The sequence below is a fragment of the Clupea harengus genome, chromosome 1, assembly GCF_900700415.2.
Source record: "Clupea harengus chromosome 1, Ch_v2.0.2, whole genome shotgun sequence".
In the NCBI taxonomy this organism is placed as follows: domain Eukaryota; kingdom Metazoa; phylum Chordata; class Actinopteri; order Clupeiformes; family Clupeidae; genus Clupea; species Clupea harengus.
Window position 1 is genome coordinate 7074377 of NC_045152.1, and position 20253 is coordinate 7094629.

At 41.0% G+C, this 20253-nt stretch overlaps 2 protein-coding genes across 2 annotated transcripts in view; both read left to right on the forward strand.

The window, feature by feature from the left end:
• Positions 1 to 4313, forward strand: part of nubp1 (nucleotide binding protein 1 (MinD homolog, E. coli)) — a 32219-nt gene extending 27906 nt beyond the window's left edge. Inside the window, exons 9-11 of the mRNA XM_012827138.3 lie at positions 736 to 838; positions 1976 to 2059; positions 3751 to 4313. Of these exons, the coding sequence (XP_012682592.1) occupies positions 736 to 838; positions 1976 to 2059; positions 3751 to 3806 (243 nt within the window). The 3' untranslated portion in view covers positions 3807 to 4313. The remainder of the gene's footprint in view (positions 1 to 735; positions 839 to 1975; positions 2060 to 3750) is intronic.
• A 2190-nt stretch (positions 4314 to 6503) lies between these two features.
• ciita (class II, major histocompatibility complex, transactivator) overlaps positions 6504 to 20253 on the forward strand; it is a 16256-nt gene continuing 2506 nt past the window's right edge. The window contains exons 1-6 of the mRNA XM_031577109.2: positions 6504 to 6951; positions 13205 to 13258; positions 13435 to 13527; positions 13952 to 13984; positions 14259 to 14327; positions 20180 to 20248. Of these exons, the coding sequence (XP_031432969.1) occupies positions 6630 to 6951; positions 13205 to 13258; positions 13435 to 13527; positions 13952 to 13984; positions 14259 to 14327; positions 20180 to 20248 (640 nt within the window). The 5' untranslated portion in view covers positions 6504 to 6629. The remainder of the gene's footprint in view (positions 6952 to 13204; positions 13259 to 13434; positions 13528 to 13951; positions 13985 to 14258; positions 14328 to 20179; positions 20249 to 20253) is intronic.

The following is a 20253-nucleotide window of genomic DNA, read 5'->3' on the forward strand; positions in this document are numbered from 1 at the left end:
GCCTACTAGAGACTTTACAGATAGTTTGTTGAAATTAACGTTCAAGTGAAGTTCATGAAGTGTGACCAAAAAAATGATGTAAAAGAGACAGTTGTTATCTGCTAGAGTGTAGACCTTGTCTCTGTCTTGTCACGTACACGTAAAATGTCTCAATTGCTCAGACGTTGAACGTTTTTGTCACTGATTGACCGAGAAGAGACGTTTAGCCTTGTTGACATGAATACGGCTATCTGGTTAGTTAATGTTCTTAGCATCCCAGGTAGCTTGCAGTGCTAGCTGTGAAGTTCATATTTGATCAAATGTTGATTTGATTAATGGTGGGGGGTGTTAAGCCTATCTTCCGTGACCAACAGGACTTGAACTAGTTAACTAGGTAGCTGAGCTGCCATGATAACACACTTTCTGTTCTGAGCCAGTTTGTCAACAGCGAGAACAGACTATGAAAGCACACAGGTACTGCACCGTCACTATATCCTCTTCAGTTTTGTCGAGCGACACTTTTCGCCTTTAGGCTAATATATTATGACACTATCATTTGCCACAAGATGTGGAGAATGTGTGCATTGCAACAATGAAATGCGAACATGTCATTTCATTCGGTGCAGTGGCGCTCTTCCCAGCCTTACATATCCACACAGTTGAATTGGAATGGAGTTGAATGGTGTTTAATCAAATTTGTTTATGCTCTTTTAGTTTGACTTTGTCATTAAATTGAAATGTACATCTCTCTTTCAGAACACTTCCCAGATCTTCCCCCCAACTACAGGCGGAGCTGAGAGGATGTGCGAAGAGTTGAATCTTCCTCTTTTGGGAAAAGTGCCACTGGACCCTCGAATAGGTACAGCACTGAGCTTGTGTATGCTGGTCGGCTAGCTGTAACACACCTTCTATGATATGCAGCCTCGCCCAAAGGACAATGGCTGAACTGTTTCAGCATGTAGTGAAATAAGAGGTTTAGTTCAGAGCTTGAAGAGAATGTAAAATAGCTGTGGACTGACGCGGTTGGTCTGCTCACTTTCACACTCAACTGTGCCTGCATCTGTGTCTGCATCGTGGTCCATAGTCAAAACAAGCTGATGCTCCGGAAACCTCTACCTTTACACACGCGTGCACACACACACACTGTTCCTGCGTCTGTGTCTGCGTCGTAGTCCATAGTCAAAACAAGCTGATGCTCCCGAAACCTCTACCTGTACAAACATATCCGAGACTACAGTAACTGCTTTCAGAATGCACACTTACATTCACACATTCCACCAAGACCAGTTTGACCAGAAGAGTTTGACGCAAGGACATCATAAGGGTTTCTTTAGAGATGACTCAATATTGTATTTGTATGGGTCAGGTTTTGTCCCGTGCAGCCAGTGCATGTGTCAGACTTCTCAGTGGTTTGATATGAGTGTGAGCGTCTGCCCTTCTTACTCACCAACTTACTTACTCAAAAGTTATCACTTCTTATCCACTGACAATGACACACTTCATGACTTAATTACTTCTGATTAATTATCCAATCATTTCACAAACGTCCTCACATAGCACAGCCCAGTGTAGCCTGCATACAGAAACAAAAATGGCACTCAGATTATTATTATTATTATTATTATTATTATTATTTTTTAAACAGGAAAAACATCTACAAGAAAATTAGACTCAAAAGTGAAGGAGATCTGAACACAGATATGGTCTGGAGGAAGTGTTGGGCTTTTGGTTAGAAAAAAAAGCTGCTTTATCCTAATGCCATAAAAAGCTCTAGGTGCACATTGTTTATCAGTGACTTATTTGGTCACTGATCTCTGTTTGGTGTTTTGGTTCTTGTTTGCCAGATACGGTGTTTCCCCATTCCTTCGGTCACATGGGCATACCAGCCACAGTCCGACCTGTTTTAATGTTTTTATCAAACTAAAGCCAAAGCTTTGCTTCCTCTTTGGCCGATCCAGAGTACTCACAATTAACCCTTTGCTTCATGCCTTTGCAGGGAGAAGCTGTGACGAGGGGAAATCGTTCCTTAGCGAAGTGCCCGACTCCCCTGCAGCCATCGCTTATGGGAACATAGTCCAGAGTAAGTCCAGGCCATTTGTCCACACCAAAAGGTGGACAGGCCTAGAATGGCGCTTAATGAATGGAAGCAGCCTGTCAGATTTATAATGAAGTAGTAGTTTCACTGAGATTACGCAAGCACCAAATTCCTCTGATGGCACGGCCTTGTAGTGAAAGGCGAGTCGTTTGTGTGCCAAACACGTCCAATCCTACCCGCACAGTTGATTACTCTTTGATAGCAGGCTTTGATATGGTTCCCTGGCACCTGTTTTTGCCAGCTCAGTGTTTGCCTGGACTTAGTTCTGCAGATTGTACCATCATACCATTTGCTGTATTTACCATTTACTGCCAGCATTGTCTTGTGAAGATCTTTATTGCATACAGACTAGAATTCACCGGCGCCGACTCTCCGCACAGCACCAAAATGTTGTGTCTGTGCAGACGTGTGCACATTGACTGCGCATGTGCATACAACTTTTAAAGCACTGGCTCAGTTCATTTATGCTATTTATGCATTTAGCAGACGCTTTCATCCAAAGCGACTTGCAGTACAGATGCACATTTTCATTAGTTTGTTTGCGCCCTTGGTATAAACTACTGGAGACCCGCTGATAAAATGAGCGATTAGTTTCTTTCATGCTTCAGTGAATAATAGTTAATTAGATTACCAGCAGTGGTATTACATAGCTATCGCTATGTAGATAGAGGAGTAAATAGTTATGAAGGGGCAGATAAATCTATAGACCTATAAAAATAACAGTCTTTGCCGTAGATTCACTTGGCGTAGAGATATAATTTCACCCACTGTGATTGAGCTTGTGTGCTGAGAGACGTGTCTGCAACAGCAACGCTAGGATACTTTGGAGACACAAACGCGCACGTACGCATCCGGGCTGTGCCAGACACAGATGTTTTGAGGAAAACTTAAGCCCTTAGTCTGCAAGGATCAGCCTCATAACTTAAGCCCTTAGTCTGCAAGGGTCAGCCTCAGAATTGAAGCCCTTAGTCTGCAAGGGTCAGCCTCATCAGCCTCATAACTTAAACCCTTAGTCTGCAAGGATCAGCCTCATAACTTAAACCCTTAGTTTGCAAGGGTCAGCCGCATCAGCCTCATAACTTAAACCCTTAGTCTGCCAAGGGTCAGCCTCAGAACTGTCGGACATCTGAGCGCCGGTGCAGTCTGACAGAAGGAGGAACCAGTCAGACCAGTGGCTGGTCAGGTTGCAGGGCCATATTCAGTTATTTGCATGTGGCATTGTTTGAAACGCAAATGCGAAACAATTCAAAGCCGACAGCAGTGTCACAGCCAAGTCATAGCCTCTTAACAAGCACATTATCGGTCCTGCACACGAAATGACCTCTCACCTTGCCATGAAGCTACCTGGTTGAGTCACCCAAGATATAGAAAATTAAGCCTTGCTAAATGATGTGCATAGACACATCACTACAGCATCTCTCAAGCCTGTGACAGATTCAAATAAACATTTAATCCATGAATATCTGCGGGTGAGAGGAATCGTCTATTCCTCTTTTTCGCTCCTGCGAAAAGAGAAGTGGTGGAATAAGAATGTTGGCTGTGCATTAAGAAATGGAGCTTCCCTAGAACTGAACTATCTGCTAACTTTCTAGCACAGAAAAGCATCCTGTGGAACTGTTCTGAAATGAGTCATGGCATACCTCACTAATCCATTTGTCCTTCTTGTTCTCTTGCAGGGATCAAGGACTACTGTGCTTCACATGTCAGTATATCAGGAGATAATTCAGATTAGCCTTCTAATAACATATTTATATAATATAAGTCGGCCTGAAGTTGCTTAAGGTACTCCCTGAGGAACTCTCTACATGCATTGTAAGATGAGAAGAGGAAGGACGGGAACGAGGAGCATCTTAATGGCTTCCCTACCCGCTGTCCAGATTAAGTCAGCGAGATCTTTGCTCTTTGCGAACGCACAAACTTCATATGTAGCTGCTGCTTGGATCAAAGTAGGCAGGCAGGCTCATCCCTGATTCTGGCTCTGTGATGTCTGACTTGATTTCAGCGAAGCTCTCGGAAATCGCTCTGTCGCTCCTGGCATGTAGCTGTAGCGTGCCGTTTTCAAGATTAAGATTTCAGCACGACCATTGTAATCAAACTGATCTACGTACTCTAGTCCTAAAGAAGTCAAAGTTACATTACACAAATTGTATAAGGAATTCATTTTTAAATAATTTTTGTATATGTTTACCTCCTAAATGATTTGTCTTTGATTTACAAAAAATAAATTATGTAAATGATATATACCTTTTTTGGTTTGTCTTATTCAATGAATGCTTCACAATGCTGTTGCTTTTTTGCTGTTGCTAAGTTTTTATTATTATTATTTATTATTATTATTATTATTATAATAGTAATTATTATTATTATTATGCGTGTTTCTTGTCCGGATATCTACGCCAGCCAACGTTCACAGGTCCGTACTAATGGCGTGATCCTGGCGTGTATGCAGTTGTTTGATAAGCCCGGGCGTTCTTTTGTTTTTCTCGTTTTTCTTCTCTTTTTCCAATTGAAATGAATGAATGGGGAAACACTTCAGAAACCTTAACAGTTTCTGATAGTCTTGATTCAGGAACATCCAATATGGCTGCCGCAAATGCTCTGCATCAAACTAAGGTCTAACTGTTATCTAGCTGTATGTTTGCAGATAACGAGAGGTCCCCTGTGGATTAATTAAAGCCTGTATTTCAGGGGATATTTCATTTGTGGTGATTTAACATGGCAGGGAAGGGAGAAGAAGGGGAGGGGAAACAATCAGGAACATGGCAGATCAAATCATACACGTATCTGAATGAGCACGCTAGCAACATGTGGTAAATGTACACAATACATACAAAGATAACATGGTATAAAACATGGTATATGCATACAAAGTTGATATTGAAGATTACTATTACAAGGGTGCGTAGAGTAATGGAACAGAAAACTATGTCGATGGTGGCAATTATTTTCATTGCTGGTAAATGCTAGTAGAGTATGCGGTAGAATAAGTGTGACCGTGTGGTGGGGGTGGATAGGTGTATGATTAGTATGTGATGATATCACATTTATTTATTTTTAAATTATTTATTTAACACATTGCCATGTCTGATCTGTGCAGATACTGTTAATGAACCTCAGATGCTGCTGAGAAGTCACACTTTGCACTTTCATGTGAGAATTTTTATATGGAGGTTACCTGAGGAAATGTTATTGTGATGTAATGAAACACCCATTTGTACTGTATCATGCACTGTGTGGGGTGCTCCCCGTGGGCGCTGTTATGTGCTTGATTGGACCCTTGGTTTCGGGTAGATCATATTATTGTGCGAAACGACACACTTTCTATGTAGAACCAATGTTAATCAGTCAAACTTTTATATCAGACTCTTGGTCCACAGAAAAGACATAGAATAAATTCCATATACAAATACATTGCAAACAAACATACATTCTCTACAAAAGCACAATAAGACGTCATGGTTTTAAAAGAATACGAATAAGTCGGTGTCCTACAAAGAAACAACTCTACCAGTGTCTCCACAACTGGAATGGGTAGCCTGTTGTACTGAACCTTATGTTGGATAAGCCCAAGAGGATGTCAGTTTCCGTTCTTGTTTTTAATATAGTACAGTTTATCAGTAATAACATCCACATATGTCAACAGTGGAGGTATTTGTTACTCAAAATTAAAGGTCTGCTACTGTCTGTAACCTGACTGACGGTGCCAAAGTGATCATCTTAAGTCTTTAGGATTTGTGTTCTACATATCAACCCAATAAAATAATCCAATTTCAGGGGTGATGGTGTGACTTTCAACATGTCTGGTATCCATTCAGTTTGTGATATTACTCCTGCGTGTATTATCACTGTTGTCACAGTTATTGTTTTTATTTATTAACCATTGCATCTCTGTGGGTAGGATCATCACAGGTTATTCAGGATTTATATTATGACATGAACATGATCAAGATTTCCTTCATAATTATATATGATTCCCTTTTTTTTTTTTTTCATTGAATAGTTTCTTATTGTTTGTATTTGTATTTATTCAAGCTCTTCTGGGTATTCATAATTATAAGATGACCTTACATTTTGACGCACATTGGCAAATTCTCCAGAATATTGCCACAGATTGTTTCCCAGCCTATTTGAAATTGGTTTCGGGAGCAACTTCTGCTCTGTCTTCATCTACGATGAAAAAGTGAAGTGAATGTGGATTTAGACCAGGCAGGATGTATCAGTATTTCTTTGGATTCTTTTTTTTTTTTTTAATTGAAAGGGACATGTGAAACTTCACTTCCCCTGGTTAAAGGGTAGGTGGATCCCAGCCTCCGGTCTCATTCTATGGACTTCTCTTGATCTCTGAGGCAGCAACATACAGCCCCACGGCTAGGCTTGAGGGACTTGCACTTTTTATTTATTTATTATTATTATAATAATAATAATTATTATTTTTTTTTTTTTAAGTTCACAATTTTGGCTACAAAGCGGTCTTGTGGTTTCAGCAATGTAGCATTACATCCTAGATCATTTGTTTTGCTGTGGAGCAGGGGAACCTTCCAAGTCCTTTCACAACATGTCTGAGGACAGTGCGAGGGTCACCTTTGACTGGGTGCTGGACCAGGTGAGATGGCTGCTGCAGGTGTCTTCGCCTGCGGAGCTCGGCACCTTGTTTCAGAAGATGTTGGAGGCGCAGGTCTTTCCCAACTACCACTACCTGTCCCCCTGTGAAGAAGAGCACTCCCTGTGGGAGAGAGGTGCCTGCGAGACGGACCGTGAAGATCTGGCACGGAGGATGGCGCTACCTATGTGGCAAAGGTGGGATGCCTGTCAGGGGATTTTGCAATCCGTGCTGCACCAGGAAGCTGTCTCCAGTTTGGAATGTCCCGGGATCTCCTGTGAGTCAAGTAGGGTATCGGTTGGCTTTGTCTTCTGTTTTAGGGGTTGACCCCCAGAAAGGGCTGGATTCATCTTATTTATTTTTTATTGGTCTTTCTTTCTGACATTCTTTCTCTTTTTTTTCTGTCTGACTTTCTGTGTCTCTTTCTGTCTGTCTGTTCTTGTTTCTTTCTGTCTTTCTTTGTTTGTTTTTAGCTGGTGGAAGGAATGTGTGTTAAATATAAAATTGTGATTCAAGAGTATGATTATAAGAGTGTGTAGGCCTTAAGTGGCTTACATAACTGGCTTACCTTTCTTCATTCTTTCATTAATCTGGCAAGTCATTTCTGGTCTATACAACCAAATGTATGAACAGCAGGACAACTTTTCTATTTTTTATTTTATTTCCTCTGCATCCATCCTTTTGGCTGCATGTGCTCTCATTTTCAGCATAGTTTTTTTTGCACATATAATGAGATGCATTACTTTGAAGAAGTAACTAAAATAGTTACATTTATTTCCTCTCTTCTCTCTCTCTCTGTGTTTGCTTGGCTCCTAATGTTATTGCTGGCTGCCTAACAGGCACCGAAGATGCATGGGCCTTTGAAACTGTAAGGTGCACAAACTTTGCAAACTGAATTGAGAGATCTCATCCACTACTCGATACTCTCCACACAGCTCTAGAGGCTCATACATTTTCATTCACTCCAGCTCATATATATATATATATAGTATATATACGTAGCTCATATATAGTAAATAATAATTGCAATTATCTGTCTGAAGCGAGACACGTCATTGCAAAGTATGTTTTTTTCCCCCTAGAATGATGGCAGTTTCCGTATATTTCAGCAAGTTGCAGCACTGTAATTTTTGTCTCCAGGGCTTTGACGTTCAACAAAATCTGCCAAAAACCTTAGGGAACTACTGGGTGAAAGGTGCTTGGAAAAATATGCTATGCCCTCTGACTAGAAAATTATTTTCTATCATGAGCAATTTCAAACTCCCATGCCAGACTTAAAGTTTCTAATGTGAAGCAACACCACGTGTGGTGCTTTGACCTAGTTTTGAACGTGTTTGTGCATAAAATTCAACATGTAAGTCCTCATTGCATCCAAAGCATCCAAAGAAATTACTCAGAGAGTAGCATCACCAGGTTTATTCACCAATCTCAGAGAAATTGATACCACAACACATCTTCACAAACCAATCATGTACTCAACATGTACATTACCATCATACCACACATATAATGAGATGCATTACTTTGAAGAAGTAACTAAAATAGTTACATTTGTTTCCTCTCTCTCTGTGTTTGCTTGGCTCCTAATGTTATTGCTGGCCAACAGGCACCGAAGATGCATGGGCCTTTGAAACTGTAAGGTGCACAAACTTTGAAAAGGCTTTCTGAAACGTTCAGAATATTACACCTTCTAATGTACCAAGTGTCGCAGATTCATCTTCCCCAATCATCTCAGCTAGATCATCCATTCATGGTGTGTACTGGGACAGGAACATGACTTCAGTACTCTTATTTAGTGATCAACCCATTAATATAAACATGTATAACACACACACACACACATAAAACACAGAAATTAATAATTGACATGAATCACTACACTCCATTTACAAAAATAATTTCTGTCTCTTTTGGTGGTAGTCGTAGTAGTATATACCTTTCATCATAAAAGATATGATTTAGAAGTGTCTTTCTAACACTGAAGGACAATGTACATGGCATATAATCAGCACGATGAAAAACATATGCCAAATATATACTCACATCTGCTGTGGTCAGAAATGAAACAGAACTGTAGGAGGACTTCCAAGCCTACCTATTATTGTAATTACCACTGTGCCATGGCACGCCCTGTTAGAGGCTTTTCTTGTAAGTGCTGCCATTTCTGAGAGTCTGTTTGTAGTATTATGTAAAGCAAAAGCTCCTCAGGCTAAGTCAAACATAGCCAAACCCCAGTTGCCGCCCCTTAGTGTGTAGTATGGGACTACATCATTCCCTTTGTTGTGTTATAGTTTATTGGTTAGATGCTGGAAAGGGGTGAGGCTTCACCAAACAGGTTGGTGAAGGATCTGAAATGGTGGCCAGATCTGTAAAAACAGACATGTTGGTATGTATGGAACAATCAGCTTTAAAGTATGAACAGCTGATCTGTGTCTTGAATAGATTCTGGTCTCCATTGAATTTATGCACATTTTCAGTCTAATGCCTGGGGTGGACTTGTCTGAAAGGTATCTATTCCAGTGGTCCTGGGGGTAATTGTTGAATATAGCTCTTCTTTCATTGCGGTATAATCTTTCTTACCAGTTGGCAGTTTTTTCCCATCAGAATGTAGGGATTAAATAATTTGATAATAGCTGTTTCACTGGCATCACTGTAAGAACTAGCTTCATATACCTAGATAATCCTAATAATTTTCCATTAGTGAAGCTATTTAATTACGATGGCATCGTTCAATGGCTGTAATGGTGTTTGCTTAGAAATGTAACATGGTGCGCAGATAGGCTACACAAACTTCGAAGCGACAGATGCAGCCTAAAAGTGAAAGTGAAACAGCCAGCAATACCCAGATTGGTCATTTGAGGACACAATGCTCATTCCCTGTCGCGCACTTTGCAAGCAGAGCCAGCAAGAAGTAGGTCGGCCGTTTGATTTCTCACGCTGCGGAGCGTCTTTTTCTGTAAATGAAAACTTTAACGCAAAGAAAACTATTAAAATGACATGGAGGGCTCCAGCACCTGCGATATAGGTAACTTTTCTTTAAAGCTATTTTGCACTTTGGCATGTGATGAGAGATGATGACTATAAACTGATAAATACTTACATGCTTGAAAATAAGGAGAATTGTGATTTCATTGACAAAACAGACTTTTATGATAAGATAAGAACCGTGATGAAAACGTATTTATCATGCTGTTCGAAGTACCGAGTTAGTGCGTTGTGAACTAATATCATGATGGTGGGCTAGTGGCGGTTAAAGGGGAATACCAAGCCTTCTAGCCCAATGTGCGCGGCAGCACTCTGTGTCTATCTTCTGTTTACACCCATCTGCTTTCTTTTGCATAAATTAGGAAAATATGGTAGTTGTAGTTGCTCGTCCCTTTCCACAATTTAAAACTTTAACGCAAAGAAAACTATTAAAATGACATGGAGGGCCCCAGCACCTGCGATAGAGGTCATTTTTCTTAAAAGCTATTTTGTACTTTGGCGTGTGATGAGATGAGATTTTATGACTGAAAACTGATTAATACCTCGTCTGCGCATGAAAATAAGGAGAATGGGGATTTAATTGACCAAACAGACTTTTATGATAAGTTAAGAACCGTGATGAATTATTATACTTCTGCCTGAGGCGCTGTGTGGACCAGTGTTTCCCAAACTTTTTACACTCGTACCCCTTCAGACATGCAATCTCCAGCTACGTACCCCCAATCCCCCACGCACTCATATATATATTTTGTCCATGTTTGTAAGCCCCCCCCCCCCAACCACACACATACTCACCACATGTAAATGAGTAGGGTGTGCTTGAGAGGATGCACATAACTCTGCAATGTCTGGCTGAATTTTTGAAAGTCTTAAATCGTTTTCCACACAGTCTGTGCCTGAATTTTGTTTTCATGCTCGTCAGAGCTGAGAACCCACTCTCAAATAAGTACATCGTGGCAAAGGGCATCAAAGTCTTTTCACTGAGGTGCGTTGTTATGTCGCGTTTGACAATGTCACACCGAGTTGATTTGCACACAAAAAAGCAAGAAGCTTGGCTAGCAACAACTGTACTGCTGCTAACATCCTGATCGGAGGTAGACTTGGAATCATAGACATAACTACATGTACATGTATATATGTCTATGCTTGGAATAGCAACCTGGGTTGCTGTCGCCGGCAGGTGCATCCTCGATTGTAGGTCTTCTAAATAGTAGCGGTTGGTGTCTCTCTGGACCGGGGATTAACTCTTTTTAACCATTTATCCATTTTCGTGCAGCAACCGGAATGAGATCCCGCTTCTCTACGCATCAGCGAGTGGAATTCTGACGAGGGAGCTAACTGTTGTGCCTCTGTTTTGACTAACCTACCTGTAGCTATTTTTGGCAATGTATTATTTCGCTGAACACTACAATGTATGGGTGATTCTATAAGTTAGGGTACATTCCATGTCCACTAATGTTAATGATGATTATTCTATAAAATATCTTCAAACCCAATACATTTTATACATTAACTTACATACTCCATGTAATAACATCATGCAAACATTTTTTTATACATACATGAGTGTATTTTTGGCATTGCAACTGGGCTATTCAGACTATTTAAGATGTCATGTCTATTTATAGGTCAGTTTGAAAATGTAATGGGCTGTTTCACTTTGAAAATGCAAATAAAATGTTTCCCCCCGCGTACCCCCTACGTCCCTTTGCGTAGGCTACCCCTGGTGGTACGCGCAGCCCAGTTTGGAGAAACACTGGTGTGGACCTATACACACATAATAAACTAATACATGTGACCTAAAAGTGCCTTTCAAGACACCTAAGGGCACTTCACATACAACAAGAACATTTATCGTGGCGTTCGAAGTACCGAGTTTGTGCGCTGTGAACTAATGTCATGATGGTGGGCTAGTGGCGGTTAACGGGGAATACCAAGCCTCCTAGCCCAATGTGCGCGGCAGCACCCGGTGTCTATCTTCTGTTTACACCCATCTGCTTTCTTTTGCATAAAATCTGAAAATATGGTCGTTGTAGGTCCACCATAGTCACTTTTTCAGCCACCCCACCACCACCACCAATGTTCAGTGTGGTTTATAAATGTATTCCGATACAATTACTAATTACCTGTTGAAAATTGTATTCAGTAACCTATTCCAAGTATCACAATATCAAAGTACTGTTACTGATTACTTTCTGTTACTTTTGGATTACCTCAATGCCAAATGTGCAAATGAAGACAACAGAAAAGAGACATAAATAAGATGGCGTATTCTGCAAGTCAACAGCACAATGTAACTTTAGAAAATGAGGAAACCAATTTTGAAGAATTAAACCTGCTCTCTGCTCAGTGTTTTCTTTTTTTTGAGAAAAATCTGCTTTTCATTATGCAAATTCAGCCTATAGACTTCAATGAAAGTGCACCACACCACAGTTTACAAAGCATAGGCTGATAAAAAAATTAAATCAGCTTCTTTTATAAGAAAGAAAATATGTTCTTTTTTGGTTCCAACACAGATTTAGAACATCCACAGTATTTCTAATGACTCAAGTGCCCACTTTGTGAACCTTCAAAGAGAAGAAAACCTTAAAGTAAATACTGACAGTACCCCTATGGGTTCCAAATTAAAATATAGGGCGGACCTACAGAGCAGTATAGTATAGTAGTATAAATATTCAGTTTGAATGTTGTTTAAGTGATAGTTGTCATAGGGTAGACCGAGTACATTTGGTACACTTTTTGCATTACCACACAAAATCTAGTACGATATGATATCATATGATATTTCTTTTGCTTGTCTACTAAAAAAGTGATGATCAATAATATCTGTAAGTAATTCATATTTTCCACAATTAACTCATAAATACAATGAGTGTTTTTGTTCCAACTAGACCCATATCAGGCACAGTTGAAATACACCTGTAATACTGGACAACTACCACACCAATTTATAGCAAAAGTTACCATTCAACAAAAACATTTTTCAGTTCTAATTTCTATCCTGGGCCTTGTAAACAACTGTCACAATGTATAATTGGAAATTCACACAAAAAACACCTTCATATTTGTAAAAAGGCCTGATATTTTTATATCCTTCATGTTAGAATATAACAATTATTGGCAGACAGCTGAAATATTATAAATATACAATTTTTTTTTTTATTCTTCACAAATATGATCTGCATATGACTGTTTTGTAGTGTGATTGATTTGTAATCTTATAGGCCTGACACCATTTGAGACAATGGGATTCTGCTGTGTGGGTACCATATTTTCCAGATTATTAACCGCACCGCATATAAACTGCATTACAGTATTTTATGGAATTTTATTAAACAAACCTGTTTCCCACTATCAAAACACCACCCTGTTTCCAAACTATTTTGCAGAACAAAATTCACAGATCAGGCTTGCCGCGATAGTAAGTTATTTAGGGTGTTCAAACTGTCCCTCTGTTCCAACTGTACTCTGTCCCTGTCTACCCAGAGTTTGGTTTTGTTATTTTTTAACTATAGCACAAGTAATTGAATAATTTATTTCTTCAGTAGGTAACTTTTGGGAGTCTTGGAACGCCGAACTGATAGACAATAATGTGGAAGGTAAGTTATATTATCTTGGGACCTCGGAGATGGTTTAACAAGAAACATTCTTTATGTTTTTCCCACTCAGTAGTACTGAATACCGCTGACTTTCTGTATTCTTCATCTCACCTTACATGCTGTGTTTTTCACGTTATTGGGAATAAGTGGCTTGTTTTGTGCTTGTTGGTTTTAAGATGCGGACAGTGTCCTCGCTGACCTCTACAGCAATTCAATCCTTTTGGAGACTGTCAGCTGTGATCAGGACCTTGGCGACCAAAGAGAGACCGGTAACCACCACCGCCCACCATTAGGCTATCCAGTGTTTGATTTGTTTTCGCATCAGATCTCAAAGCATCTTTTCTAGAAAAGCGTTGTATAAAATTAAAGTATTATTATTATTATATCTATTGCAATACACACAGCACCTGCTCATGCACATCACATCCTGCATTGAAGGATGACAGAAACATCTATGTATATATGCAAGGCTAATTGATCAGGGCATCGTATTCATTTCATGTCATGATAGGCCTATTTAAGTTAGGTAGACTTAAAATCAATAATGCTTTTGCTTATTCATGTCATGATAGGCCTATTTAAGTTAGGTAGACCTACAGTAAATCATGATTTTGCTTATTCACTTGTATTTATTGTTATTGCTTATGCTTAAGCTTTGCTTATTGTGAAATCATTATTTTGCTTTGGCCACAGGTGCGTTTCTGGAACCATGCAACCCCAATGGAGGTATGTTAACAGTTAAAAACCCATGACTGTATGGATAAATATGCCTTTAGAAAAAGCCCATCTGTTAGTTCTTCAGCTGCCTCGTAACCAGGTTTGTTATGAGATATTTTTAGCCGTGACATCGCTATTACCTAAAACTGCTTAGAGGGCACTAGACATATTCTCTCCCTTGTACGTCGCTTTGGACAAAAGCGTCTGCTAAATGACTAAATGTAGACACGCCACGCCATGCTCGTCCATATAATGTTCATTACTTCTTTTCTTCTCATTTCAGGTGAAGTGCAGCTGACGCCACTGGAGACAGTCTGCTTTACTCAAGTTTCTGCAAGTGCAACAGAAAAAGGTAAAAGAAACATAGAATCTCTTTGTTAATGTAATGTTTTGTGAGTCTTACTGTGGATTCTTTACTGTACTGTAATGTCTTACTATGGATTCTTACTGTAACACAACACTCCAAATGTAAAGATATTTTGAGGCTGTTGTGTATTTTTACATCAAATTACATTACTTACCTGCGATATGTATCAAGTCAAGTCACTTTATTTATATAGTACATTTTAAAACAGCAGGAACAGCAGCAGCAAAGTGCTTTCCAGTCAAGGTCAATGAGTTGAAAGTAAACATATGCATGAATAGGAAGTAACCAGGAAGTTAAAAAGTTAAAATAATTAAAAAAAAGTCCCCCTGTTGAACAGCAACGCAGAAGTTAAGACATGAAATGAAAAGTGTAGTGGGGCAAGAGTGGCAGAGGAACTGGTCGTCTACTCTCATTTCCTGTGAATGAAAACAAAACCCACGCCCTGGGAATATGTCTGTTGATTAGGCATGCACTTCAGTTTAGAGCTTCAGTGGCCAGACCGCTGAGTTATGGTCACCTGTTTTTCTTGTTTTCATCTTTATCGATGCTTAATGCCTTTATTATGCCTAGATAGGATAAAAACACGCACAGACACTGGCACAGACGCAGTATTATCTCATATATGTGTTTAGTATACTAGTAAAGCTAGGGAAATGAAATGATTAGCAGGCAGGACTGCATTATAGAGCAGGATTGTTGTCATAGCAGAGCTTTGCCAGTAACATCCTCCAATCCGATACATCCTGACAAATGTACTGTCCACACACACACACACACACACAACACACACACACACACACACACACACACACACACACACACACACACACATATATACACACATGACTTTCTATTGGTGTGCATGACTATACAAGTTGTGCACGCACGCACGCACACACACATACACACACACACACACACACACACACACACACACACACCACACACACACACACACACACACACACACAACACACACACACACACACAGACACACACACCACACAGACACACACAGACACACACAAATTCAGACTTTAGCATCTCTTGGGCCCAACCAAATGTAACACGCAGCACTTGTGATGAAATGTTGTAGCTGAATGTATTTTCAACATTAGTCTGACCAAACAAGCATTGCTGAATTAAGGCCAGCTCACCAAACTGGATTCAGGTCCAGGTGCAAACTGATATGCCGGCAAAAATATCATGACATATCTAAAACAATCAAGGAGCCACAAAACCTGGTGGCAAAAAAAAGCAATGAACTCATTCAGGAATGGGAGCGCAGCGGGAGTCCACGGGCCACACCCAAGGGCAAATAACAATGAAATCAAAAAATGTTGCCAAACGGTTGAGCAACTTCATTCTGGCAAACGTCTGCGTTCGGGGATGCTATTGAACTCTTCAACCATGCCTAAGTATGATTCATGTGCCATATTTCTTTAGTTTCCTAGTGTCACCGTGTGTGTGAACAGAACAGAATTACAGTAACTAAACCTTCCACTCTAATGAATCTCAAAATCCTTGAAAACATGTTTGCTGGTGGTCTCAAACTCGTCTGACTAGTGATGTGTCCAGCTGATGCGTATGCTGCTCATACCACTGTGCGTCTGGTTCTTTCTTTGCCAATTCATTGAATCCATAACACTAACATGTATATGTTCCCTGTATCATATGGCTTATTTGTTTCATTCACATCTTCATTGAGGGTGTTTTTTGTCAGTTAGATTGCAGTGACGGATAGATAGATAGAGAGAGAGAGACAGAGAGAGAGAGAGAACAGATAACCCTCCTGATAACCCTTAAACGAACCACTTAACTGACATTTCACATGTGGTGTAGTGAAGGTGCTTTCAGCATGTGAACCGCATGTTATTTTCCTTTGCCACTAACTTCAAAACACTTTAAAAAAAAAAAACTTCCCCATACAGGCATGTCTAGTGCTTTCATTTTCTGTTTGCCATAACCGTGTTTAGCAAAGAGTTGGGTTTGGCTGGGAGCCCACCAGAGCTGAGCTCCACTTCCTGACATTCAAATCGTGCCTTGCCGGAGCTCACACATCGCTAGCATCACACAGCAGCACACAACTAGCATCACACAACTAGCATCACACAGCAGCTCACAACTATCATCACACAGCAGCACACAACTAGCATCACACAGCAGCACACAACTAGCATCACACAAGTACAAGTTACAAGTCTTTTATTTGTCAGATGCACAAAATGACACAGGGTCAGACTGGGCACTGAAATTCTTATGACAAGGCGCCGCCCAAACCTACCATAACATAACATCACATAATATAACATAACAAACCATGACGTACACTCAGCACAAGTACAAGTACTTGCACAAGCACAAGTACTATGAACATAATTTACACATAATAAACATATAAACATATAAACATATAATAACCTAAATAACCTTACTAAATATACAAGATACAAATACAATACGGTGTGCTAAACATATAACAACCTATACATATACAACTAAATTTACATATAGCAGCCTATACATATAATACTAACATATATACATATAACATATAATACACATATAATAAACTATGCTAACCTATTGACCTATACTAACCTACATACAACCCAGTGAGGGAGTTACAGGTAGTGCAATTTTCTGATAAGGTATTACTGCTAGTGCAAACAGTAGGTTGGAAGTGACAGTATATGTAGTGTAGTGCAAACAGTAATATGAAAGTGACAGTGACAGTGCATGTAAGTGACGAGTGCAAAAGTGGCGGTGGAGTATCAATGTCCATTTAGCAGCCTGATGGCCCTGGGGTAAAAGCGTTCCAGAAGGCAGGGGTAAAAAGTCTGAAGGCTGGGTGGTAGCAGTCCTTAAGGATCCTGCCAGCTTTCCTGAGGCATCGTGTGTGATAGGTGTCCTGCAGGGCTGGGAGCTCCCTGCCGATGATGACCTCCGCAGTCCTGACCACACTACGAAGGGCCTTGCGGTCCTTGGCTGTGCAGTTCCCATACCACACTGTGATGCACCCAGTCAGGATGCTCTCTATTGTACATCTGTAGAAGTTGGTGAGGATGACTGGGTTCATGCCAAACTTCTTGAGTCTCTTCAGGAAGAAGAGGCGTTTCCGGGCCGCTTTGACAACCTTGTCCGTATGAGCAGACCAGGTGAGGTCATCGCTGATGTTCACCCAGAGGAACCTGAAGCAGCTGACCTTTTCCACTGCGGAACCGTTGATGTGCAGGGGTGCGTGCTCCTCAACCTGCCGTCTCCTGTAGTCCACAATCATCTCCTTTGTCTTGCTGGTGTTGAGAGAGAGGTTATTATCCTGACACCATGTAGTCAGGTTAACAACCTCCTCTCTGTAGGCTGATTCATCATTTCCAGTGATGAGGCCCACAATGGTTGTGTCATCAGCAAACTTGACAATGAGGTTGGAGCTGTGAGTAGCTGCACAGTCATGTGTGAACAAGGAGAACAGGAGGGGGCTGAGCACACAGCCCTGGGGGGTGCCTGTATTGGTGACTACTGTGGATGAGGTGCGGTCACCGATTCTCACCACCTGTGGCCTCCCCGTCAGGAAGTCGTAGATCCATTTGCATAGGGGGGTGCTTAGTCCCAGGTCTACGAGCTTCGAGACGAGTCGAGGGGATGATGGTATTGAATGCTGAACTGTAGTCAATGAACAGCATCCTCACATATGTATTCCCTTTGTCCAGGTGGGATAGGGCGGTGTGCGTGGTCAGGGCTATAGCAAAAATGTTCTCCTGCGATTGCAGTCTGCCTTTTAATTCTTGGACAATTTTATGTTTTTCTTGAAGGCTAAATTTAGCATACTTGGTGTTTGGTGTCAAAATGCCGTCGTAAATTGTATTCCTTCATCACCAACACTGCCTCAACACAGAAGACACGCCGGTTTTTCTCCTTGAAGCACAAACATGTATTCGTCTTTCCATCTTTCATTAAATTGCCTTCCCTCTGCATACATTTTTCTCTTCTTGGACATTTTGGGATTATTTGTCAATTTTTTTCAACTCAATCACTTGTTGGAAAACCGCGAAAACCGATTTAGTTAAACGTTGATATGGAAACATTGCTTGCTAGCGGCAGTTCACAAAATCGGCATGCATTGTGAGAGAGAAGCTCTCGCGGGCCACATAAAATGAAGTGATGGGCCGTATTCAGCCCGCGGGCCTTGAGTTTGACACATGTGCTCTAGACCATCGGTTCCCAAACTGGGGTACGCAAAGTGGTTCAGGGGGTACGCGGGGAGAAAATTCGATTTGCGTTTTTCAAAGTGAAAAAGCCCATTACATTTTCAAACGGAGCTATAAATAGACATGAAATCTTAAATAGTCCGAATAGCCAAGTCGCATTGCCAGAAATACTGATGTATACCCATATTCAGCGAAATAATTACACTGGCAAAAAAAGCTACAGGTAGGTTAGTGACCTACCCTGACAGTTTGAAGTGTTATAGGCTGAATATGTGCGCGGGGGAGGGGGCGTGGCAGCGGCGGTTAGTGACCTACCCTGACAATTTCACAGTTTCAAGTGTTATCTGATAGAGCCAAGCAGGTAATGATCAGTGCACAGACCCTGATCAGGCATACCACAGTGCTGTGATATTTTACACATGGGAGCACGGGTCCGCTAGAGAAAGCTCCCTCCAGAAATAACACTGTTGGGACCAGTAGCCTAACTGGCTGCAGCAACGCCATCATTCAGACTGGGCTCTTGTAGGTCAGCCTGATTGTTACAGACACTTGGCATCAACAGCCATGTGAGCTCAGAGTGCTGTGTGTACTGGTGGGTAATACCATGATGTGACGGTGAAAGTGTGGGGTGAACTGGTAGGTATTACCATGATGTGACGGTGAGAGTGCTGGGTGTACTGGTGGGTAATACCATGTGATGGTGAGAGTGTGGGGTGTACTGGTGGGTAATACCATGTGACGGTGAGAGTGGTGGGTGTACTGGTGGGTAATACAATGCATGACTTCCTGTTTCATAGAGGAAGCTTTGGCTTTCCTGCACATTTTTTTGGGGGGTGCAAGGCGCAACCACCTGCAGATATATTTGTTGTTTGAAACCCCCACATCTGAACTGAACACAGTGTGCAAGTGTTTGTACTACAATCATTCTTAAAGAGACAACAATCTGCCATTTTTGAAGCATGTTGTTATAAGCAACTAGTACTGATATAATCTTCACAAATTAATTTCCATGGTATAAGGTCATGTGAAGGACAGATAAACACACCCGTCATTTTAACTAGCTGCTCATGCTATGCACTATGCGGTTCTGTGGTCTGGGTCATGAAAGTTATCGTTGGGGCTGGAAGGAAATGCCAACTGAAATATCGTTGGAGCTGAGTGGAAACGCCTAATGAAAATCAGCGTGTTCTGACAGATTCCCCATGAAAACACCACTGTTATACTTAGAATACAATAGATCTCTACTTTAGCACTGACATTAGTTGCAGTTGCGTGATTTGAGCAAAGAACTCGATGGAATGCTGGTCTGATGGGTAGGGTGTCGGTTAATTCTCCGTAACAGACCAGAAGCACATACAACACGCTACAATGGAGATAGAGAAGGAGAGCTTAGGAGATATGGTCCATAGTGAAATTTGTCTGCTGTGTTGGCCTTGTCTCCTCAATGCGCCTTGCACTGTTATCTCACCACACGTGGCGTATGGTGTCTTCACATGGCAACCCACAGCAGAACAGGAGTTCTCTGTGCTTCATAAAATGTTATTTCTCCAACACAATGTTGCCTTACTGCTGCTTCAAGTCGCCATCTAGCCAAAGCAGAGTCTGATCTGTCCTCTTGTCACTCTGCAGTGTATGGGCCATGTGCATTGCCGGTCACCAGAGATTCTGATCAAGCCTCTGTCAGCCAGAAGAATGAAGGTATT